Genomic DNA, 27,043 nt, shown 5'->3' on the forward strand with positions numbered 1-27,043 from the left:
TTCTATTGACATACGAGCTATATTTTATGTCAACATGTGATGTTATTTATGTTTATGTCAACATGCAATATTGTGTTAATTTAACATGCAAGATATTTATGTCAACTTTCAAGATAATAATCTTAACATGCAACATATTTATGTCAACATGAGATATATTTATGTTGACATGCAACTTATTTATGACATTTACATGCAACATATATAGTTACCGCACAATTATTATGTTGACATGCAAATTATTATACCAAGCTTCCCTTTTTAAATGACCCATTTCATATCAACTTTTAAATGTTGCAAGTTGACATAAATAAGTCACATGTCAACATTATTATCTTGCATGTTGACATAAATATGTTGCATATAAACATAATTAACTTGCATGTTGACTTAATAAGTAAGTTGCATGTCAAGTTGTCAACATAATTTAATGTACGTTGCATCTTGCATGATACTGGCGTTAGTAAATAGGTTTACCCATGTTAAAAATCAGATTCCCTACAAAGATCGGTAACTTGCATGATACCATAATTTTCTTGCATGTAGACATAATCTTGCATGTTAACATTCTTTTTTTACATGTTGACATAATTTATCTTGCATGTAGCTGTGTAGGGAGCATGCAGAAATATGCCACCATAAAATAGATATTGCACCTGAGTCGTATTATTTATATTTGATTTTCAAACAGAAACATGTCGATGAAGTTGTAAGAGATAAACATGGTATATATGCTTTATGGCAGTTCAAACATGTACATTGGGTTTGGAACTCTAGATCCGCGCCACATTGTCATTTTAAAATCACTCCGCAAAATATAACCAATATAGAAATATAATATCGAAACAATAGCAAAAAAGCATGTACACTCTAACATGTTATTTTTAATTTATTTGTGTTTGCTTATTTAGACTAAAAGTGAAAAGAAAAAAAATACATATCCAAACAGTGTTCGGCATACAATGGGACTACTTTTATTAGACGGAAGGATAAATTGATTAATCACAAAAACAAAAACAAAGTGAAAGATCAGGAGGACTATTATTCAGAAGTTAAGTTTATTTCTTGAAGAGAGCACATGTGCAAAGAAAAACTAAAATCAGTGAGGTTTGTTATGTTTTAATGTAGAATCTTTTCATAATGTAATTCAAATATTTGCTTTATTTGATCATGAATATGTTGATCTTTTGTTCGTATAGGCCCACATAGTGGTCATTTGTTCTTTGATATTGAGCTCAAGCTCAGATCGTGAAGAATTTTAGATTGACTACCAAATTACATGAATTTCGGTGCAGCTTTGTCTATTGGATTGATTATGTAAACAGCACGAGTTGTTCATACCTGCTGTTCCATATTCGGTTTCGCGATTTCGTTGGTTTCACAGTAGCAGGTGCCCGGTTTTTCGTACACCAGTAAACTGTTGTATCTGTTCTATTTTTTATTTTTTAACCCATTTCATTTATTTTTTCTTTATGGATGATAAAACTGACAACTGTGTAGTGTCATTATCTATGTCTTCATTTCCTTGAAAAAGCATCCTTAGTCTATTAATTATGTTGTCCTACTGTTTACATAGATTATAGGTTTGGAATTATCAGGATATGATAGTTGTGTTGTTTCTGTCTTTAATTAACCTTACTGACAATTGTAACCTTTCTACAAAGTACATAAGCATTTTCTGCCACAATTACCTCCATGAGCCAAAAATGTGAAGGATAGTAACGTCAACATTCCCCTCTTTTTATGCTAGTACAGTACATCCATCTGAGATAGCACATGCACATTGAAATGAAACTGATTAGAATATTATGTATTTTCAAGAGATACTCCTAGAAATATAATTAAAAGAGTGTAGCTAATTGCTTATAATGTCTATTTCATTTTTTGATATGCAATATTGTGTCAAAAGTGACTTCTATATATAACAGGGAAAAAGGAAGGATCAAATTAAAGAATAAAATCCTCTTCCTAGATGTGCTGGAAAATTGTCATACACAGGAAAACTTGTCATTTAAATATGTATATATATATAATATATATGATTATTGTAACAGTTAATCTACTGCTCTTGATTATTGAAGGCAATAATCCATCTATCCTCATCTCTCCTTCTTTTAACTAAGCATGCAGTCCACTTTGCTGTATATAGATTTAAACTAAGATCATACATTGTAACAAAGGTTCCAAGTGAGTGTTTTGTATACAAGTAGGATAGTTTAGAATTTAAATAAGGCCAGAGAAAAATTTTGACTTCTAAATGTAACTCTTCCAATTGCAATATTACAATAAATATGGTATAGTAGGGTTGGTATACTGGAATAGCCATGTCTGTATGGCTGTCCAACTATCAGGTATGCATAACAGTAGGCACAAGTTTTAATAGCTAATCACCCTTAGCTCACTTATCAGCTAGTAAGACATAGTATAGACAGTGCAAACTTAGTGATATGCCATACTTATTGTTAGATGCTTTTGTCTATGCATCCTAACAGTGTTTATTTAGACACTGTAATTTGAGCCAGAAGATGTATTTGAAAGCCTTAAATTGACATCTCAAAGATTTTGTGCCTGCAATATGTGAACTGTGGCATATGTTCTGACTGAGCCCCCATTTGGGATATACCCCATTATAAGACAACTCTGATTCTGTAATCTCTTGAAACATGAAACAAATCTACCAGACAAAAGAGCAGAATTTTATTATGATTGACAATGAAACTGTGTATATGATATTTTATCACCTTATGTTCACAAGTTAGCAAGCATTTTATGACATATATTTGCTGTAATTGATACATCTATTTGTTAGCCATTTATCTCCCTGTTAGAATATAAAACCAATATCTCACCTATTTTTCATAGCTTATTTCTCTAATTCCCACTAATAACCCCCCACTTACTGGATTTCCAGGCACCTAGGGCACTAATGTTATGGCAAAAACTGTTTTCAGTGTAATTACCCTGAGCAAAAGTAAATTACATCAATTCCATAACTTATTTTTTTTTTACGAAGTTCATTTCATTAGATGTTATGTTAGAATGCACTGTACTGACTTTTCATTTACAATGTACAGGATGGATGCTGTGCTGAAATTTTTCGGCTTACTTTTGCACATAAGATATCCATAGATTTGCTCAATTTTTGCGGTTACTTTAAATTTGGATATGACTTCATTAAATGCTGGTATAAGCATATTTAGAGTAAATCAGAATTTAAATGGTATACATCATAGTTAGGCCGTATTTTGTACTAGTTGGTACACATGTGTATGTCAGATGGATATATTCATCATTTCATCCATAGCTAAATGTACAGTACATATTTTACTTAGTCATTCTTATGTTAGATCCCAACAATTTGTGCCTCAGAGAAATTTTTATTTGACCAATAAACAGGAAATGCATAGTATAGAATTAGTAAACTCAGAAATAAAGATACTGATCATGATGAACTTCATCTGTTTGACAAACATATGATTCATCTGTTTGATAAATCCTAATTAACAGTCTATTGAGTACCAAGCATTCACCTTTTATTTGCTGATGATGAGTATCCTGTAATGGAATATCCTTTATAGCAATGGAGGTGGAATACTAGCATGTTGAATAATATCAGACTGAGTAGAAAATTAAAAGGGAATATGTTTTCCTGACACCCCCCCCCCCCCCTCCCCCATTTACAGGATTTTTTCATGTGCCAGCATGAAGTGGAACTGCATGGAGTCCGTGGAACTGTAGAATCAAATTATCAATACATATAGATACTTAAGGTAAAAGGTGTTGATTTTTGAACCACTTTTTACATATGTACATGTATGTCATCACGTTACATTAGCCATCATTTTATAACAAACTATTATCTATATCCCCCTCTTTTTTGGCATCTAAGGAAATTTGTTGACAATGCCTCCTTCCACTTGTCCCAAGAGATGAAATTATGGATCAGACCCTGATTACTAATATAGATAAAAATAGAAATAGTATGTTCTTAAGTTCAAAATTTTTTTTTAAAAGTATTGCTTTGTCAGATTCCATTTGAATCACCTTGTCTTGCCTTCACACCTGTTGTAAACAATGTTTATGGCTATGATACAGGTGCTGTATTTATCCTGTTTGCTTGAGAGATTCGGAGATTAGACAGATTATGCCTGGTAAATCTTCCTTACTTGTAGTCTGTGTACTTAAAAATTTTGGTTATATCTGGTGATCACAAACAAGTGGTTTCCTTTGTTAAAGTAGTTTAGGTATAATGCCCTGATCTGGATTTTTCTTGGTTGTTGAACCTTTCTTTTATGGCTACTTTTGATATGTCCTGCCTCTTGGTAGATGAACACTGCAGCAATGCTAATGCAGGAATAGATTTATTAAAAAATTATTCAATGTTTATATATATATTTTTTTCTTTCTGAAGTTTTTGATATTTGCTTCTTAAAGAAATGATTATTTATTTGAGATGGTGTCAATGTTTCATATTTTTTAATTGTGATTGATATAATGCTATTTCACTAGAAATGCACACGTATTGCACAAATTGGAAAGCCATCTTTATATGACAAGACTACTCATGCAAGCACATTAACACAAGCTGCATTGATAATGCCAAAAATTAACAGATGGGACATACGGTACATGTATTAGCAGTCAAGTTAATTTGAGGTTTAACCAATAGTCTATCCAATATCAATATCAAATTTGTTGAACTTTTCCCCTCAAAATTCCAATTTATTGAACTTTTTATCTGTAGTATTTGCACAGCAAAATATTTATAAGGGTATTTATATAATAATAAAATTTATTTAAAGACCTATAAATTTAAAATCAATTCAAGCATCAAACATACTGTTGAAACATTTTCAAGCTAGAAAAGTTAAATGCTAGACCAACTTATTAGGGGTTTGAAGACTGATAAGATTGTTGTAAAACACATCTTCCCGATATCTTAAGCTATAATTTTTTCTCATGATGGACAGACCTTTCCATCAAACGTAAAAAAAAGATATGCTCTTAACACTGTTTTTTTTTTGTTGTTGTTGAAACTCTTACCAAATTTAGCTGCAGTGGGTTTGTAATAAATAAAGTGATTTGAATTCTTTTCATGACTGATAAGTTCTAAAATGGTAATTTTTCACCACAGAAATGCGTGTTTGAAAAGTCAATATTCCTCTTAATATATGGATTAAGAGTTAGCGATGATCAAACAGAGAACCTTTATGCAGTGCAGCCTCCAGGGGTCAAAATAAAGTTAGCACAACTGAAACGTTTTGATCTGGTGAGAACAAAGCAGGCAGGGATCATGTGTGTTACGGATGATTCCATGGCAATGTCCATGTTCAAGATGAGTCTCATATGTTACAGAAGGGTTTGAATAGCCTGCCCAGTAATTTTGTGTCACACAGAGGTTGATTAAGTAATTGATCGAATATTACAGTAATGTTTAACTTTTTTTTTTATATTACTCAACCAGGTATGACTTTAATGACTAGCAATGCAATTAGATCTTGCATTTAGTTGATGCATTGCTGCATTAGGTTACTATATGTCTCATCCAAACTCTGTTTTGCTGTTTTGGATATACCCTAAGAATAAGATAAGAGCAAGGTAATATGTCATTTTCACAATGTGAGGGCATTTGTGATTATGTCTCATTACATATGATTACATATTCTCTTTTGAGTGGTTTACCTTATCAGTCAGTTCATTTTCTCCTTAAACATAAAGTGGTCTTGTACAGAATAGAAAAAAAACAAAAAGTAACATTGCCTTTATAAAGATGATAATATTATTAAAATAATAATGTCTATCAGCATGCATGGATCGAGCCTTAATGAAACATTTGTAATTGACCTTTTATGAATATGTGTTCTAAAAATTCATTTTTTTTTCTTTTTAACACTTGTGAAACAAATTATATTTCTCATTAAAGATTTATCAAGGGCAGAATTTTTCATGCATGCACAGTTACCCCTAGAGGCATTAACATGTGTAATCAGTAAGGATTCTTCTGGTGGTATTTGCTCTTTGCTCTAGAAAATGAAAAAAATATGTTTTGGCGTGTACAAAATGCAATGGATAGTATTAAATATTTTCATTCTTATCATTTGCTGATGATTGGCAATTACAGGTTTTTGACCAGCTGAGTGGAGGTTAATGAATTCAACTTGTAAATGTAATTATTGATAATTATGTAAGTGTAGGATGTAATAGCCAATTGCTGTGAAGATGTGCTTGATCAGGTTAAAGATGAGCAAGTGATACAGCAATTCTAAAGTGACATATATCTAAATATTTCATGTAATCAAGATGTTTATAAAAAGCAAACCTAAAAAAAAGAATATTGAGATTGATGATGGCTGTCAGAACATGCATGCGATGGACTTCTTGCAAATTTGTATATTCTCATCTACAAATAGATTTTCATATTTGACTGTGTGAAATTGGAACTTGAAAATGCTAAAAAAGATATATTGGATTGGACTAATTATGCAATGTAAAAAGTTCAAATATAGATTCATATGATTTTTGATTAAAAACAATTTTTTTTGATTTTGAACTTTTTTTTTCTATTTTTCAGAAGAACCATGGAATCAACATTTAGGAAATCTTGATCAACTGATTGATGCTGAATAGTACAACTGAGCAAATTTTATTTTTATCAGGCAGGAATTATGTGCAGGAAAAACAGACTTGAGAGCAGTTCAATCAGTCATTGAAATGAAGAGGATATTATTCTAAGTCATGTGAATTGCAGACACTGTGAACTATAATTCTTTATGCATTATGAGCCACCCGCAGCAGAGTGTACCAATGGGCATTGAGGACCAATTATCAGAAAATGCAGCCATTTCGTAAGTAGGACAAAAAACACAAGTGGTATATTTGTTTTAGAGAAAAGAAGATTAGAATGTTGATGACTTAGAATAAGTTCTTTGATTATCTGTCAACGTCAATGTCTAATGTGTAATGATCCATTTTAGAACAATTTGCTCTAAATGTTTAAAAATGGATTGAGAACAATATAATAAAAGAGAAATTTTTAGGTCATCTGAGCCATTACATGTATTTTTGTCTATTCCTGTCCATCTTAATGTCCAGTGTCCATCAGTTCTAATTTTGAAAACATTTCCAGCTTCTTTCTCTGGAAAAGCTAAACTTAAATTTTAGCTTAGAGCATCTTTAGGTAAAGAGGAAGTTAACTTGTGAATTTCATGTTCTCAACCCCTATGGGGCCTGAAGGATAAGACCAAAACCTTCTAAAATAAATGCAATCCTAAATATTCTTTTCTTTACTCCAGAAAATCCAGCAGACATTAATTAACTGTCAGTCTGAGCAATATGCACTGACTAGGCCATCCTTAAAAAATTGTTTTTTTGCGGTAACGCGACCGACTCATCAAAATCCGCCCGACTCAAATTTTTTTTCAACCTATTCAAAGTATGATTTTTTTTTTTTTTTACATGCGTGTCTACTTTCCGTTTTTATCCGACCATTTTTTTTCTTGATGTCTGAATTATAGAGACGCTTGATTTCCTCAATCTGCAACTATTAAAAGCATTTTGATGATCACGACAAACCGATGTTTAAAAATGGCGACGACAAGTCCGCGGGAAACACATCTATGATTATTGTCATTGACACGCGCGTTTACTATGAAGCTAGAGGGAATTTGGGTCGAAAAAGTCGCCTTAGGCTTAAAACTTTGCCAGGTTTCCAAAAGATTGAGATATTAGTCGTCTTACATTTTTTTATCACTATCTTAAACACGTTAAAATCGACATTGAAGGGAAACGTTTTATATTTTCCATCCGATGTAGTTTTTCACTGCGATAGTTCTAAAAGTCTAGTAGGAAACAACATCGGGTCGTATTTTCCAGTTATAAACGTAAGTAATGCAATACATTCGGTAAATGACTACAGATGCTTTGTACTGGATACGTTATTTTCTCGTCTTTTAACTGTTCAACATGAAGACCTATATATACAAAACGTATTATGTAAATGCCATACTGAACAGTTCTAGTAAATAAATATATCACGTTGAAAATGATGTTCAAAGGTAAAACAAAAAAATCTTACTTTTTTCAGTGTTTTTTAATTGTCAGAAACACAATTAATGATTTGTTGTCATTATAAATTATCACTCCTTTTATTAGTGTTAATTTGAGAGAGAAAGGGGGGGGGGGGAAATTGATCCACTTAATGAATTTTAAAAATCAATCGGAAATGTATTAAAAATAAATGTTCAAACCCTTTGATCAAAAAAAGAAATCTTTGATATGCAGCACATTTATTTTTTAATGGGAATTTTATTCCATATTTTATATCAATTCACGTCAAAATAGTTTTTAAAAGTATGTCAAATATGGAATCGGAGAAAAATGGATAGAGAGAGAGAAGAAGCCACGAAATATTATATGCAGCAGGATGAATTGAAGAATGTAAATACACCTATGGTTTCAGTAATTATAAAATTTAATTTTAAAAACTGGTTATCTGATCTTTAGATCAAAGTTAAAAACAAATGAGAGATTAGGTTAAGGTGGACTCCTGAGGATTGCAGAGACAGGTCATATTAAGCATTTAACCATCAAGATGTGCTTTAAAACCGACAAAATTTTCTTGATAACTTGCAGTGTGCCAGGAATTATCCGAATGATTCAATAAAAATATGTGATTCTTATACTTTTAAGAATCTGGGTGCATCAAATGCTGGTGTTAAAATTACAACACCTAAACTTAAATAATTCCCGACATTCGTCTACCAAAAAAAAAAAAATTACCTACCTACCTACTCGCATCTAAAATGATGAGTTGCGTTACCGCAAAAAAACAATTTTTTAAGGATGGCCCTACCGGTACCTAAAGTATGAAATTCATGACTCCAGAGTGCAAGGTTTATAATCTTGATAAGGGCAAATGGAGCTGAGATGAAATGCATTGTATGTTACTTTGTAAATCTTTTCTCCTGGATATCAAAAGAGGATGCTAGTGAGCCAAGGGTATATATCACAGGAATAATTCAAGGTCATAGGAAAAGGTCGGGGCCATTTAGAAAAAAAAAAAATTCTTCTTGTGGTTATCAATAAGCAGCAGAGAAATATTAAAAGTTCATTGATGACAAAAAGAAAATTATGACTGTTAATTTTTTGGGAAATTGAATATGACGTCGACCTACAGGGTGAGCAAGTCTTGGGAAGTTATGAAAAATACTTTTGATACTCTGGTGTCTGTCAAGGCATATGGTCATATTTTTTGTACAATATATCATTATATGGTCTTAGGATAGGGGGTCAAACAGTTGATTTTCCTTCAGTGCTGTGAAGGTGTATGCACATAGCTATTTATGATAACAAAAATGTTACACAACCTGGCATTTTTAGTGTATTCAAGTATCTATTTTCATTTCTTTACAATTTTTCAAATAAATCACTCTGTGTTTTTCTTTTCTTTTTTTTATATGCTTTATCCACAGTTTTTTGTATTTGATTAACCATAAGATTTATTACCTATTCTCAAATACAGATATCACAATTAGATACTCTATTGTTTATATTTACACAATTTTATAGACGGCATATTGATTGCTTAGTAAATATCTTTGTCTTATGTGATTGTGTTCGTGTATTAATTATTATAATAATGGATTAATACTTAAACATCTTCATAAATCACAATTGTGTCTGTGGTATATACATGTAATTATAATTCATCTGTTGGGAGGGAGTTTTTTTTTTGTATTACATTACAAAGTGTCTGATCTATCTGTCTATACATGGCTGTAGGAACCGGAGGGGGTGGAGCTGTGCCCCCCCCCCTTTTCAATAATTTTGCCAGTATATAGAATACAAACATAGGTACTATATGCTTGTGCCCCTCAGTAATAAGGTCTGATGACCTTTTTTTTTCATTGCTTGTCAAGGAATTTTTGGTAGTTGATAGTGCCCCCACCCCCAACTGAAAATGTATGGTTGTGCCCCCCCCCCCCCCCCCCCCCCACTGAAATTGCTTTCTACGGGCCTGCTGAAATTGTCATGAGGTACTCAATGAAATGAGAAAGAGACCAAATTTATCGTCCTCCCTTTTTCAATAGTCATTTGACTCTCTTTCTTTATTTGATCTAATATCCTAATAATTGTTAAAATTTTGACATCCATTCAAAACTATTTACTAAATAAAATTATTGTTGTGTCCACTTTGATAGATAGCACTTGCTTTTAATAAGAAGATACTTGTTTTGAAACCACAAATAAAGGGATGAAGGATACTTGAATAAATTTCTAAAAAGCAGTGCAAGGAAGAAAGAATTTTTAAATAAAATTGAAAAGTGTAGGCTTCTTTGAAGGCTTTTAACACACAAACAAAAAAAAACTTTCAACTTTGAATAAAAAAATATATAAAACTGATTTTTTTACATCCTGTTTATTAAAATTTAGCTATTTAAGCATGTAGAATAGTAACACCATATATCATGTCATGAAAAAAAAAAAAATTTTAATCAAGTCCAGATTAATTTTATGTGAGAAATGTGAAGGAAACACAACTGATTTTTTAAATATCAAAGTTTGTTGTAAAAGAATCTGAAAACACTTACAGTAAAACTCGGTTATAATGAAGTCATTGGGACCTTGAAATTACTTCGCTGTATCTGTAATTCGTTATATCCATATAAGATATTCGTAAAATTTATACAGCTGGGGATCCAAGAAAACTTCGCTATATCTGTGAATATGCAATATCCATGTTCATACCAAACAAGTTTTACAATATTTGTTTAACCATGAAGAGATGTTCTGAATTTTATTTTGTTTTTTAGAGCATTTTCTGTGATGGATTCTTCTCGTCTGTCCACCTTTGTCATATCAATATTGCTGATAGTGTACGGAAGCTTCAGGTATGTTAATTAATTTTTGTTAACTTTTACAGTGCTATTCTCTGTTTAATTATTAATAAAAATGTTCTGCTTTTAAAATTGCAAAGTGTTGGGTTTTTGAAGATATAAAAATTCACAGTTCTTTACAGTATTGTGCTAAGAGATATTTAAAAAGGCTCAAATTACCATGCAGAATGCTAAATGACTGTCTCATTGATGATATTTTTTCAAATTAGAGGAGCATAATATATTTAAAATTTGTAAAAATACAGCTCTTTTGACCATGAATGTGTGCTTGTAGTCATCAGCTGTGATACATGACTGCTGTCTTTTTGTTGTAAAATTCCATCTCTAGCTGTAGGGTGCCTGCATAGTTCTTGGTTATAAATATGTTTTCTCATCTTATTTAATTTAGCAGAAACATTTTATTTATCATGTATATTTTTGTCACTTTGAAATCTAACAAATGATGAGTAATTATTTCATTACCCAGGCATTAAACTGTTAAATGTGTTAAATGATTGTTCACTCATGGGAAGATAACAGATGTTACCACATCTATTAGTTGCCTTTACAGAGCCCCTTCAAACCCCTCCCCCCTTTGAAAAAAGGAATAAGACCACTGGTTTTGACTGAAATAAATATTTAAATGATTCCATTTTTTTATAATTATTTATACATCAAGGTAGAAAAATAAAAATTTATTGTTATTCTTGTTTTTCTTTTAAATGCTTAAAAGAACGGATGATTAGAATTAGATTAAAAATAAAAGTACTGACTAGCGATTAGAAAGAACAGGATGTCGCTAATGTGTTTTCAAACTATCAAAATATTTGTACCAGTTGGCTCTTGAATTAAAAGTCGAATTGGATGGAAATTGATGTAAATCTGGACACAGATTGCAAGTTCACTTCACCAGGCAGTGTATAGTCAAGTCCAACTCCATAATGGATTTACCAAATAAGAAACAATCAATATCAATTAAGGTTGAACCCCCCCCCCCCCTTTTTTTTTTAAGGACATTACTGGAGTTCCAGTATTGTGCCTATTAGGATGCAATAAGAGCATCCTACATTAACTTTTTATGTTGAGTTTGGTTTGATCATAATCTCAAAAAAGCAATTTAGAGGCTTTATGCACGGTACAGATCAATGCATGATGTAGATTCTAAAAAACGACTTGTCCACTAATGACTCTATTAAGGATTCATTGTAAGTTATGCCTCGTTTTGTAGGTCCCTAAATTTAGAACAAGAGAATCGAGAGAAGGACAAAGAAAAAGACAAACAATTTGTTTCTAATAGTGATGGAGACAACAGTAAGTGTACTGTAAAATCACTCATTTTCATTGGCCAGGGGTCAAATTTTCCTGTTTAGAGGAAAAGTTACTGGTTCGAGGAGATGTAAAATTTTGTGGTTTAAGGTCAGACGACACGTTCCTCAAATACCGGTATATGTTTTTTCTCTTGGTATTAAATAAAAAATTATTCATAAATTGTCATGTTCTTTTGATTTTTAAATTGTTTTCAATGTTTTTCTTAATAACTACACCCAAAATTGTGACATTGGACAATTCAAAAGATTACCCATAAGGATTTTGAAAGAAATAGCATCCTCTTGTATCTTGCACAATTGCCTGGTAAGGTACCTTAATATTTTGTGAGGAAACTTACTTCAGTAGCAATAATTCAGTGATAAAATTTTGGGGAAAATTATATATTTTTGAGGAAGTGTCATCTGACCTTAAAGGAGAAACATTATACTCATGCAGTTTGTAAATTCAAGATTTCCTGGAGAATTGATTACAATTTTCATATTTTGTGGAAAACAAGAATTTGTGGGTCTCTTCATACCACAAAAACAACAAAAAATAACCCCCCACCCCACCCCACCCCCACCTCCGAAAATTCTTGAATTCACAGTAATTAAACTGGTTCTTGACAACTATAAATAAACTTGTGCTTTTTTTCTCAGATCATCACAGGGTTAATCTTATTGGTGTACTGGTTTTCTTGGTGAAGTTTTAATTCGGTCAGAGTTCATTGTTAAAATATTTTTCGCAGGAACTTAGGTTTGATTAGACAAGACTTTAAACAAGTATAAGGTCTTTTCATCCATGTATAATTTGAAACTAGCTTTAAATAGTAGTAATTTTAACATAACATTTTAGTTGTTTTATTTTTGGCTGGATTACGTATGGGATTCATTAATCAGTAATAATATTACATGTTACTGTAACATGAAGAAGACCAGTAAAATGCAAGTCTTCACATCTTTCTAAAATGAATTGAAATTCTGTATACCAAAAGCACTGTTTGGCTCTGCTTCAGATGTTTTTCACTGGATGGTTGTATTTTGAAAGCTATACTGATGTTAATGCAGAATGTGCTCTTTTAAAATAGGGTTCTATACATGTAACTCTTTGTTTTAGTGTAATAAAAGAGGAGGCCAGGTTAGGGACATATTAAGACACAGAAACAGCATTAATGGATAAGCTTGACAGGGGATAATAGGAAATTTGTAATGGGTCAAGTCTTTAGAATCAGTCATACTCTGAATACTTTTAAAAAGTGGACTGCCAAAGTTTACCTCTTGTTAATCAGTAAATGCAGTGATGGAGATTTCATTTTCATTATGACTACACACATTTATTCAGCCAAATGCTAGCTTCTAACACTTGGATAAAAAATAAATGTCACCAAGAATTATGAACATGTCAGCTGTTACATCTTATGACTGGTACAAATGAATGATTTCTGGGTGAAGTCTTTCTTCGTATTGAAAATGTAGAGTGTTTATATAGTTCTGTTTACCTTGACCATTCTTGCATAGATAATCTATAACAGCAGATGGTTGAGATTTTTGGAATTAAGGAAAAGAAGATCCCTGAGCAGAGAAAATTTAAATAGCATATATCCTTCATATTGTAAAGCATTTCTATCATCAGGTTTCTAAACTTATTTAAGAGATTGCCAAACAATTATTACCCCATATGTAGTGTCAGTGTCTAAATAAAGTTTTTATTATTTCTCAGGGTCCATTATACCGGGTACTCTGTCCATAATTTGAATTGTGAGCTCAAATGTAAAAAAATACATTGTAACAGATGAGTCTAATATTTACAATGTGGATTTCTACAATTTCTAGCTTAATAAATAAGTTTAGAAATAAATCTGAATTGTAAGCCCCTCGTGTTATTTATTGACCATGCATGCATGAATGAATACAAAAAGGTGAAGCTACATGTAACCTTAATACATGTACATTGAACAGGACATCTTTTTAATAAAATGTTGAAGCACAAAAAATAGTTCAAGAACTACAAATGTATTGATTATTGTAATGTTTTAAATCTATATTTAAAAATAAGCCATGATATAGTCAGTTGAGTCTCAAACATGGTCCTTCTTATCCTTAAATTAAAAAAAAGTTTTTAAACAGCCATTATACAGCTGGCAGAAAACCTTTGAAAGTGAAATTGTAGTCTGTTACATCAGAATTAGGAAGAAATACTTTCATCTCCTTAAATGAAATGGATTTATAGACATGAATTTCAGCATCTTGTTGTAATATGAATTAAAAATTAATTTGGTTGTACTCAGACCTTGATTAGGAAATTGTATCACTTCAGTGCACATCTTATGAGCTCTGCCTTTTGGTGCACTCAAGATCCTAAGTTCAATAAGTACCGATAGATTGCATGTAAAGGTAGAATTAAGCTCATGAAGGGCTGGTCATGTACTAGATTCTGAGATTTATAGATAGCATTTACAAATAAATGTGTCCTGACTTTTCTTTATTTCATTGGTTTTTTTTTCCACAATTTTCTCAAGTTCAGCTAAATCTGGTTACACTAACATCCAAGATGGTACACCATGAATAATATATGATTGATATTCACAGATTTTCTTTCAAACTTATTTCAAGTTCAGGGATTAAATTTGTGCTTGAGATCTGACCAATTAAGTTTCCCAATTAATGTGGACCCAGATGAGTACATATGGTACATTATTAAAAATTACCAGGTGTTTGCCATTACTATGCAGTATACTTTGTGAATTCCAAGTGCAATTTTTCATAAGCATTTGCACAATTTATCTGCTGACAAATGTAGCAAGATGCTATTTATTTCATAGATGCAGTCTGAAGAAATCTGAATATCTTTGAGTTGTTCTGTAAAATCATATATTTTGGTGAGGTTAAATTTTCATAGTTGGAGGAAGAACAATGGTTCATGGGGTTTTTATATTTCATAATTGAAAATGATTACACTTTTCATATTTTGTTGAAAACATGAATTTGTGGGTCTCTTCATACCAATTGAAAACATTAAAACATGACAAAAATTATTGAATTCACAGTATACATGGATATTTCAATGGGTAGAAACATCTCAATTGAGCCTGAGAAGGAAGTAGGAAATACCCCCCCCCCTCCTGTTTCCTTTTTAATTTGAAGATAGGTATCACATTGGATCCACATTAACATGCCACTCTAGCCATTATACTTTTAAGTATATATATCATGATTGTGATTATTTGAAATTGAATTTAAAACTGACATTGAATTACATCTCTTCAAGTTTAATTTCTATATTTCTTAACAAAGGAAATGAAAGAATACTGCACTCATAGTCATATAAAATTGAATTTGATATTTCCTGCTTTTACATGTCTGATTCAAATAGGTTTACAGAAGTGTTATTTCCAGAATTACATTTACTCTGTTGGTTATGGGAAGGTCAAGTTGCAGGTTTAGCACATATCTACATAAGCTCATTGTTCACCAGAAATTTGATTTAATAGATATTTAGTCTATTCAGGCAGCAGTGCAAAATGTGAATACATGTATATATTCCAAAAAAAAAAAAGCATTCTTGAACCATTATTATGTAATTTTTTTCTTCTGCTTCCATAGGTCATAGTATGTAAATTATTTTTTGATGATATCAAAACATATGCTCTGCAGGTCAGAACAATTTTTTTTTATTGTGAATTGTTTACTTTATTGAAGATGTACAGACCATTGACACTTGCCAAGCAGCTTTTCTCCCCATTGGAGCCTCAGCATCTCTCCTCATCATGTTCTTATTCTTTGATTCTCTACAGATGGTGTTTGCCATTTGTACTGCAGGTAAACATCTAGAAGACCTTGTTTCACATCAGTTTTGGCTAAAATGAAAGTTTTCCTATTGGTATTTAAAATCATTATAGTAATCTTCAATCATTTAAATAATATGAAACAAAAGAATGGATAGGAATAATATTTTGTAACAGTTTTTAAATTTTTATTGATAATTCCTGTATCGTGAGATGTTAAAATAAACATATTTTGTACTGAAAATATTTAATGCTTTAGTGCATATTGTAGTTACTATATAATGTAATTCTTGTATCATTTAAAAATGCATTTTTAGAAAGTGTTTAAATTCATATGACATCTGTGCCCCTGCCATTGAAAATGGGCCTTTAAATATTTCCCAATGTGTCCATCCATATACCAATGTATCCAAACAGATTAAAGGTGCAATTATTTTGAGAAGGGTATAGACACCCAAATCTCATATGGGATATTTCAAGGAGTGTGAAATATCTCTATTGCTGAATACAAAATTTGTTTGATTATTATATTTATACTCTGTCATGGAAAAAGGGAAGAAAAGGTCTCTCTCTGTTACTTTCATTGTGTGGGTATGAATTGATGTGTGAAAATTGGGTATGATGCTCTTTTTAGCTCACCTGAGCTGAAAGCTCAAGTGAGCTTTTCTGATCACCCGTTGTCCGTCCGTCTATCTGTAAACTTTTCGCATTTTCAACTTCTTCTCAAGAACCACTGGGCCAATTTTAACCAAACTTGGTACAAAGGATCCTTGGGTGAAGGGGAATTTAAATTGTTAAAATGAAGGGCCAAGTCCCCTTAAAAAGGGAGATAATCAAGAAAATACAAAAATTGGGTGGGGTCATTAAAAAATCTTCTTCTCAAGAACCACTGGTCAAGAAAAGCTGAAACTTATGTGGAAGCATCCTGGGGTAGGGTAGATTCTAAATTGTTCAAATCATGACCCCCAGGGGCAGGGTGGGGCCACAATAGGGAATCCAAGTTTTACATTGAAATATGTTGTAAAAATTTTTAAAAATCTTCTTCTCAAGAACCACTGGGCCAGAAAGTCTGAAACTTATGTGGAAACATCCTTGGGTAGTGTAGATTTTAAATTGTTCAAATCATGACCCCCGGGGGTAGGGCGGGGCCACAATAGGGAACTCAAGTTTTACATTGAAATATATAGTAAAAATCTTTAAAAATCTTCTTCTCAAAAACCAAGGGTCCAGAAAGGCTGAAACTTACGGTATGTGGAAACATCCTTGGGTAGTGTAGATTGTAAATAAAATTGTTCAAATCATGACCCCCTGGGGTAGGGTGGGCCACAATAGGGAATCCAAGTTTTACATTGAAATATATAGTAAAAATCTTTAAAAATCTTCTTCTCAAGAACCACTAGGCTAGAAAGGCTGAAACTTATGTGGAAGAATCCTTGGGTAGTGTAGATTGTAAACTGTTCAAATCATGACCCCCGGGGGTAGGGCGGGGCCACAATAGGGAATCCAAGTTTTACATTGAAATATATAGTAAAAATTAGGGATGTCAATTTTGTCAATAATTCATATTCGAATATTCTATGAAAGTATTCGAATATATTCGAATATTCGATGAAATAAATAAAATCTGGTTTATTTTAAATATGCATCATCCTACTCTCATCCTACTCTCATGAAAGGTTTAGTGTAGGTATTCTTATATTGGAAGTAAGCTTTTGTAGGTGTACAATAAGGAATTCCATTTGATATTTGTCAATGTTTGAAATAAGTACATGTAATTGATTTAAATGTAGAAAAATATGATTTTAATAAATTTAATAATTTAATAAATTTATAGTAGCTCAAACTGAGGAACCAGTCGTCTTACCAAAGGCAGGATAGTCGTATACTGTTTAGATTTCAATACGAGTAATTAATTACAATTATCAGCCTAATAAGAGATAAGATAATAATTAATCTTTGATAAAATATTTAAAAAAATAAAAACAAATATTTCCATAGACAATTTTCCTCGGTAATTGATTAATTTACCGATAATGAATATAAAATTCAGGATTATGTACAACACGAGATAATCAAGTAATTTACACATTTATTCTAAAATTGAACCCTTTACAATATTAATTACAGACTAATTCTATCAGACACTCATTCAATGATGAATTAAATTTATTTTGATAAGTATACTCTTCACGCCTTTTAGACATTCTAAGAAGGTTTTCAAGTAATCAAAATTTATTAATCACAGTACTTCTTTTTAAGAAATCTGTAAAACACCGAATATTCGAATCTTAAATTTATATTCGAATATCAACTCATCGAATGAATATTCGAATGTTCGAATATTCGTTGACATCCCTAGTAAAAATCTTTAAAAATCTTCTTCTCAAGAACCAAGGGGCCAGAAAGGCTGAAACTTATGTGGAAGCATCCTTGGGTAGTGTAGATTGTAAATTGTTCAAATCATGACCCCCCGGGGTAGGGCGGGCCACAATAGGGAATCCAAGTTTTACATTGAAATATGTTGTAAAAATCTTTAAAAATCTTCTTCTCAAGAACCACTAGGCTAGAAAGGCTGAAACTTATGTGGAAGAATCCTTGGGTAGTGTAAATTGTAAATTGTTCAAATTATGACCCCCGGGGGTACGGCGGAGCCACATTAGGGAAATCAAGTTTTACATTGAAATATATAGTAAAAATCTTTAAAAAAAATCTTCATCTCAAGAACCACTGGACCAGAAAAGCTGAAACTTATGTGGAAGCATCTTGGGGTAGTGTAGACTCTAAGTTGTTTAAATCATGACCCCCGGGTGTAGGGCGGGGCCACAATAGGGAATCCAAGTTTTACATTGAAATATGTTGTAAAAATCTTTAAAAATCTTCTTCTCAAGAACCACTGGGCCAGAAAGTCTGAAACTTATTTGAAAGCATCCTTGGGTAGTGTAGATTGTAAATTGTTCAAATCATGACCCCCGGGATTAGGGCGGGGCCATAATAGGGAATTCAAGTTTACATTGAAATATATAGTAAAAATCTTTGAAAATCTTCATCTCAAGAACCACTGGGCCAGAAAAGCTGAAACTTATGTGGAAGCATCCTGGGGTAGTGAAGACTCTAAGTTGTTCAAATCATGACCCCCAGGGGTAGGGTGGGGCCACAATAGGGAATCCAAGTTTTACATTGAAATATATAGTAAAAATCTTTAAAAAAAAAACTAGTTCTCAAGAACCACTAGACCAGAAAAGCTGAAACTTATGTGGAAGCTTTTTAGGGTAGTGTAGACTCTAAATTATACAAATCATGACCTCCGGGGGTAGGATGGGGCCACAATAGGGAAATCAAGTTTTACATTGAAATATGTTGTAAAAATCTTTAAAAATCTTCTTCTCAAGAACCAAGGGGCCAAAAAAGCTGAAACTTATGTGGAAGCATTCTGGGGTAGTGCAGATTCTAAATTATTTGTATCATGACCCCTGGGGGTAGGGTTGGGCCACAATAGGGAATCCAAGTTTTACATTGAAATATGCAGAAAAAATCTTTAAATATCTTCTTCTCAAGAAACACTAGGCCAGAAAGGCTAAAACGTATAAGGAAGCATCCTGGGGTAGTGTAGATTCTAATTGTTCAAATCATGACCCCTGGGGGTAGGGCGGGGCCACAATAAGTACTACAAGGGGGGGGGGGGGGAGAAATCAGGTGAAAAACAGCAAGGCCAAAGTTACTTAGGTGAGTGTTGTGGCCCATGGGCCTCTTGTTTAGATTTTGCATTATTTGTCACTGCTGTGTGACCCACAATAATAAAGAGGCTTGACCTACAATAATACACAAAGCTCCTGCAACATTGTGTAAGAGCATTTTCATCATTCTGACACATTTAATTTCATTGTTATTATTGTTTTGTAGTCCTGGCAACAGTTGCTTTTGCCTTCCTTTTGTTACCCATGTGTCAGTACCTCATACGACCATGCTCAACAGGCCAAAAGTAAGTCACAGTCACTCTAACACTTGTATAAGTTTTCTATTCTTGAATTTGCAAAGTGTGATCTTGCATTTGAGGAAGTTTTTTTTGCAAAATTAGTGAATAGCTGAGGAATTAGATTATGTGTCTTATTAGATAGGAGGAAATCTTTTTTTCCCCTTAATAAACACTTGATTGATTTTTATATATGCACTTGACACTACAGTTAGATGTTTATGTTGAAATATGCATTCTTTTCTTTGGATTCTTAGGCCTAAGCAGACTTAAAGAAATTCCCAAGAGTTTTAAGAATACAAGATAAAGCAATTACAACTTTGAAATATACAGGCTTGTGTATGCAAGTTCATACTGTATTTTTTTTTTTTTACTGAAAGTTAATTAGGCACTTTAAATGAGTTACAACCATTGTGCATTTAAAAGGCTGTAAGAAAACTCATGTTGACATTGTAGAATATCGTTTGGGGTGTGTGGCCGTTTCACAGCAGCTGAGATCTTATCGTTTTTCCTATCTTTTATGATTGTGTGTATATGGGTGCTGACTGGACACTGGTTACTGATGGATGGTAACTAGCTATATTTATTTATACTACCAGGATAAGCTCCAGATGTTAAAGTCACCACTGGAATTTAAACGAAATGGACACAAACATTATTAAAAGTTTAATTGAAGATATGTTTATGATGCTGAGAAAAAGAATAATTATGATGTATTGAATGATGGATGAATACTTGTTTTACAAGTCTGGAAATGCATTTGAGAGATGGTCATTCTTATTTTATTATTTGTTTTCTTCACATATTTAGCCCTGGGCATGGGGCTGTGTGTTGCCTTTATTGCCCTGGTGAGATTGCCCAGTCTGAAAGTCTCCACCTTGCTGCTTGTAGGCCTACTGGTGTATGATGTTTTTTGGGTAGGTATAGTATGCAGTGTCTCTATATTAAGGCCAAGTATCATATTTCAAGTGCCTCATAGCCATCTTTTGTTTCCTTGAACAATTGCACTTCATAATTCACTAAGTGGAGGATAAGTTAAAAAAATAATAACTATAAATCTCTGGGTTATTTAGCCAGGGACATAAGTTTAAGATTATTGATTTGTAAATTCTGATATGTAACAGTATAACTTCAAGTACTTTCATTGCAACATCTTCAAATTACCTTCATGACAAACTTGTATATGGGGATAAATTTAGTATGGTCATTATTCAAAGGTCAGGAGATTACTTGTATGGTCATTCTACCCATTTCCTTGCATACTTAATCATCATTCTCATTGAAAGGTTTATAAGCATATAAACTATTAAATAAGAACTTATTTACTCTTCTGGTTCATAATTATAGAGAGAGACAAAGAGAGAAAAAAAATTAGAGAGAGAGATTGAAATATACAGGAGCATCACTTTAAACTACTATGCCATGTTTTCCTGTATGTTATTGTCACTCTATTTTTGTGGTCATTTCCTAGGTTATTTCCTGATCTAAATCTCTATATTTGCTCCAACCAGGACAAGTGATCAACGAACACCATAAGCATCATGAGTGTGTGGTCTTGTTTAAACCAATTTCCTCTCCTGCTTCCTAAACGTACTTCTATGATAAAGGCCTTGTGTGTTTTTGGATTGATAAAGTCATTCAGTAATTGTCTCTGTTTCCTTTTCAGGTATTTTTCTCTTCCTACCTCTTCAGTGCAAATGTCATGGTGAAGGTTGCCACAAGACCAGCAGAAAATCCTGTACGTCATCTTGTGGCCAAATAAATCCCTTAAGCACCTTACAAATCATCATAATTGTATTTACTTATTTCCAATGAATATACCTCTTTTAAAATTGATTGCAGTGCAGCATGTAGAACTGTGAAGGCACAGAATTTATTTTTTTTTAAAAAAATTCTAAAGTGCATGACACAATGTTTTATGCATTTTTACATTTTGCAGTGACTAATTGATAATAGTCTGTCTTTAGACAAATTTTATGTCATTTCCATAAAATAAGCTTTATGTCTCACCACGGTCAAGTTCTATTAATTCCATATTGGTGACATTTGTAGAGATGAAATATGCAGTTTTTCATTCAAGTATGTGACATTCTTCTTTAATCTTTTTTAAAGGTGGGCCTGTTTGCCAAAAAGCTTCATCTTTCTGGATTTATGAGAGATGCGCCAAAATTATCATTGCCAGGAAAGCTGGTATTTCCAAGGTAAGGCAGCTAGCTGCTTGTATACCCCAAGAAGAGTATAGGTACAAAAAAATGGCTAATTTCACACATCTTCACATGAAATTCATGTTAAAAGACAACAAAATGAATCACAAAAAATTTTCATTATAAATTTCATGTGGGAAAAATGCAAATAAGAGATTAATTTGAATTTTGTGTAAAAATCTTTTCACATGAAATTCATGTAAAACACATTTGGCTTTGTATTTTTCAATGTTCTAGGAGTTGGACCAATGAAAAACTTTATTAATGCCATTTGCAATGGTTTTCTTGCCGAATGGCATGCATGTACATGTATTTATTATCTTCATTATCTGCTGTGTACATGTATTTTGGAGGAAGTTCAGTTAGGAATATTTTGCAACATCTCTATATTTTACTTCATTTAGTGTTAAATATGTATATACCGGGTATATATAAAGAAGGGAAAAAAAGAATGTTATCAGATTAAAGATGTAATCTGATATCTTTTAATGCTTGTGATTTTTTTTTCAGCATTCAGAATTCTAGTCATTTTTCTATGTTGGGCCTAGGAGATATTGTGAGTATACTTAACAATATACAGTATATTAATCAAAATGAAAAAACTGCCCATTTACAAATGTGATTGTTTAAAAAAAATAAACATTTAGTTTATAACTAGTAAAAATATTACTATGTGAATTTATTGAAAGCACAGATTAGATGGTTACAAACAAAAATGTACATGTGTAATATATACATGTAATTACATATCAAAAGTATTACCATATGAATTCAATTAAGGTTTGATGGTTTTGTGTGTATAAGATTACCCCCCTCCCCCCCCCCCCCCCCCCCCCCCCAGTCTTACTCTAGCCAGGTGCCCAGTATCAATACGCTGGCAAAAATTGGTGATAGCCGAGGAACTGGCCTTTATCAGATGAAAGATCTCTTATAAAAAATTTAGTATTTGTGATTGAACATAACTGAATTATGAATGTATAAACATGTACATGTATTTTGTTATTTTAATGCTGTTGTCTTGATTACAGGTAATGCCAGGTCTACTTCTGTGTTTTGTACTACGATATGATGCTTACAAGAAAACACAGACCAATTCTGTAGAGGCAGGAGTCCCACCCCCACCGACTTACGTTCACAAGGTCACTTACTTCCACTGCTCTCTGATTGGCTATTTCTTAGGTAAGGTCCCACTGCTCTCTGATTGGCTCTTTCTTAGGTAAGTTTCCACTGCTCTCTGATTGGCTATTTCTTAGGTAAGGAGAGAAGTTTGGCTTAGGCAATGTCATTAAGATAAAGCAAAAATCTTTGCCAACTGAAAATACTTTATACTGAAACCATGTTATCCTGAACCTGAAGGGTAGACATGTTGAAGTTAAATACCGTATTTGGCTGAATACTGCACTTTTTTCCCAAAATAATTTTCTGTGAGAAAGGGGTGCGTATTTTACACCACAATGGGATTTTGATAGATTTTTCTTTCATGTGAAACACGGCTATCATACGCACATACTATAATATTACCTACAGATTTGTGCAATTTCTTGCTGTTTATCGCCGTATTTAAAACTTCGGAAAGTTATTGTTGGAATGTAGACTTGTTAAAAATGTTATATTTATAACCTTTTGATAGTTAAATTTATAAGCAAGTTAAAATTAATTTGAGCTGCATTTTCATCGTCTCCTTGTAGGCCGCCATTAACGATGTTATTTATAGATGTTCACACATTCCTTTGCCACGTGCTTCCGTAATCATAGTACACATGTACCTAATCAGTCAGACAAAAAAGTAATAAGTCATTTTTTAATGAAATACAATAAAATAAAATTTATTTTAGGTTTTAAATAACTCAGTGAAAATTCATTTCAACATAAACATCCCTCTATTCGTCCCAATGAATGGAAGCCAGTGTTGTGAACATGTGCGCTTGTCACTTGATAATTACCCCTCAACACCCCTCCAGGCAATTAAATTGTTTACTCCAAAGCATTGTTTTTACAGTCAGAGCACTGATTATTTACTGCCCTTATTAATGGCTTTGATTATTTTCTTTGTTAAAAATCGGGGGTTGGTTTATGATCTTTCGTATGTATAAGCGTGTGTTGATTACAACACATTAAACAGATAAACGCTTGTTAAATGTAATTTTACTTTAACTTATATCGGCCTCGTGTTAAAATGATTGAGAGTTAAAAAAGGAAATATGAAGTATGTTGAAACTTAAGTGTTATCATTTACTCGTGCTCTGTAGAAAATAAGATATCCACGAAGATTACCTCGATGTATGAAGACATATATCCCACCTTTGTACATCATTTTTCACAGCTTTGGAGGTGTGTTGATAACTACACTTTATACGCTTGTTAAACTGATTTTATTTTTATAACATCAGCTATTAATTTAATTAATTAATTTCAAGTTCAAAAGAGGAAAATTGTAGTCTATGAATACTTTGATGTTGCAATATCGCTTGCCCTGTTAAATTTACATAATTTTCAACATGATTACCTTAAACTAAAAATAAATTTGACAACTGTTAAACTTGCAACAATATCTTGTGCTTTGTTGAAATAAAATTATTTCCACAAAGAATAGATAGAATACGGCGACGTATAATTTCAATATCACCGTTTGCTAAAAAAAAAAAAAATAATAATGAACTCTGTTAATACTTAAATGCAACATTATCTCATGCTTTGTTAAAATAAATAATTTCCTCCAGATTGCCGCGATATGGAAAGTCAAGATTAAAAAATAAAAACGCATTTGAATAAAATATCGTGTTCTGTAAATTTTCGGCACTTTATCTCCGCGCCGATTTTTATAGCAAATTACCGCGATTTTCAAAAGTTCAGAACACCGCATGGTAAAGTTTTTATGCTGCATATAATACAACCGAACTGCATTTTTTCCCCCAGTTTCAGGCTCAAAAAGGGGGGTGCATATTTTACACCAATGCGTATTATATTCGGCCAAATACGGTACATAAAGAAAAGGTAGACGGGACTTTCAATTCACTTCAGCATATCCATTTTATTTGAGATATAGCTCCCAGTTCTCTTTACTGTGTAAAAATTGTGAGAAATACTGTATATACATTGTATGTCATGCAGCTTGCACCACTATACTTCAGACTGCCATTTTGTACTCTACATTTTCTTTGTCAGGGTTGCTAACTGCCACCATATCATCAGAGGTGTTTAAGGCTGCCCAGCCAGCTCTGTTGTACCTTGTTCCATTCACACTTCTTCCCTTGTTAACTATGGCATATCTGAAGGTAATGTAGCCAGCTCTAGCATTAATGTGATCTTACTGGAGCTCATTATTACTTTGAAAAGCTTTTCCAAGAAATATTGTAATTTTACATTTAGACTATTTTAAGGCTTTAGCACCCTGTATTTAAATTCGTAGGATCATTTCTTCTTTCCTCATCAAAGCCAATTTTCAATGAGTTTTTTTTTTTTTTAATGGACACAGCAGTTTTCAAAACAAAACTATTTATGCTTTAAACATATTGTCATTTGTAGGGAGATCTTAGGAGGATGTGGAGTGAACCATTTATTGTTCAACAAACACCTAAAAATTTAGATGTATGATAAAAAGTGTTGTGCAAATAATCTAACCCGGATTTAACTTTCAACAGAATGTGTTTTCAAAGAGGGACAACACATTGCATTCTTGGAGAAGGAGCTCCCAATGATTTACAACTGGAAAATTTCCCTGTGTGAAAAATGCATATGCAGCAAAGTCTGCAGGTCATTTACTGCAATGTTTTATGTGATGTCAGGCCCCATTGTATTTTTATACTAGATATTTTCTCTTGGGTGAAGATTTTTCATTGGCCAGTGATTTGACAGTGGTTTTAACATAGTGGTCTGATTTTTAACTTGCAGGTTTCAGAATATATGTATTTGGATAGATACGGATAATGGATATTGTTGTTATATGTAACCTATGTGTTTAATCATGTTTCTCGTGAAATGACCAGTGCATTCATTGCAAAAAGAGAAAACTTCAGCATTATTTTACATCTTTAAAACAGAGCCGGGAGCTCTGTTTTTTTTTTTTTAATTGATATCATTTTGGAATCTTATTCCTTTTTTTTCATTTTTATATCCTTATGAGAAGAAAATTGATATTGAAAAAGATATACATTTTCCATTACAAATTTATTTAACTAATAGATGTTATGCATACATGTATTAATCAACATATTGTTGATGTTTGACAAATAAACTTGTGTACCTTTATAGGCAATTATAGCAAGCAACAAACACATAGCCAAGTTTGTTCTTTAGTGCTTCCATCACTGTGTTGCTTTAAATATTTTTTTTTAATTTCCAATGCATACAAGATGAACAGATAGATTATTTTAATTAAGAATTATCAGATATTTTTTATTTTATTTAGTAAAATGGTTGATGGTGTAATGACTATGTTACCATGTAAAAAAATATGTTTGCTTTAATGTCTTTGTGATCATAATAGATATTAAATGTTGTATAAATAATTATGGTTGGTTCATTTTTTGTATTGTTTGATTATATTAAATAGGCATATTCAATTATATTTATTACGAAGAACCACGCACGCTAACTCTCGATTCCCGCCTACATTTTACACCCATTTAATTCAATACTAATGGCAATTTGGCCATAAAATCTTTGTTGAATGCAAAGAAGAGTACAATGGTAATTGATTAATAATTTTAATACCAGTGTTAAATAGTTTATTACTCTTAACTTCAGCTCTTTTTATAAGGTGGGTAGACGATGTTTTCCATTGAAATCAGGCTTGAAAGTAGCAGCATATTTTAAAATATTCTTGGATATGGATAAATGTTCCTTAAATCTTTTCTTATGTTTTACACATATAAAATTAAACATATGTAATTGATTAAATACA

At 32.2% G+C, this 27,043-nt stretch overlaps 1 protein-coding gene across 2 annotated transcripts; it reads left to right on the plus strand.

Moving 5' to 3' along the window:
* The first annotated feature begins 1,017 nt into the window (after window positions 1-1,017).
* On the plus strand, window positions 1,018-26,651 carry LOC133175495 (signal peptide peptidase-like 3). 2 transcript variants are annotated; one of them, XM_061310602.1, is made up of 14 exons: window positions 1,018-1,107; window positions 6,572-6,845; window positions 10,812-10,889; window positions 12,103-12,185; window positions 15,881-16,000; window positions 19,867-19,945; window positions 20,393-20,505; window positions 20,747-20,853; window positions 21,603-21,674; window positions 22,049-22,137; window positions 22,651-22,696; window positions 23,169-23,319; window positions 25,306-25,415; window positions 25,666-26,651. In XM_061310602.1, exons 2-14 carry the CDS (start codon window positions 6,778-6,780, stop codon window positions 25,732-25,734), a joined length of 1,185 nt encoding a protein of 394 aa, XP_061166586.1. In that variant the 5' UTR covers window positions 1,018-1,107; window positions 6,572-6,777; the 3' UTR covers window positions 25,735-26,651. The 2 variants fall into 2 exon arrangements, with proteins under 2 accessions (XP_061166586.1, XP_061166587.1); XM_061310603.1 differs by having other exon boundaries at window positions 1,025-1,107; window positions 6,657-6,845.
* The last annotated feature ends 392 nt before the right edge of the window (window positions 26,652-27,043 follow it).

The sequence above is a fragment of the Saccostrea echinata genome, unplaced genomic scaffold (genome assembly GCF_033153115.1).
Source record: "Saccostrea echinata isolate AGI-Se365-2 ecotype Australia unplaced genomic scaffold, CSIRO_AGI_Sech_v1 ptg000062l, whole genome shotgun sequence".
NCBI lineage: Eukaryota > Metazoa > Mollusca > Bivalvia > Ostreida > Ostreidae > Saccostrea > Saccostrea echinata.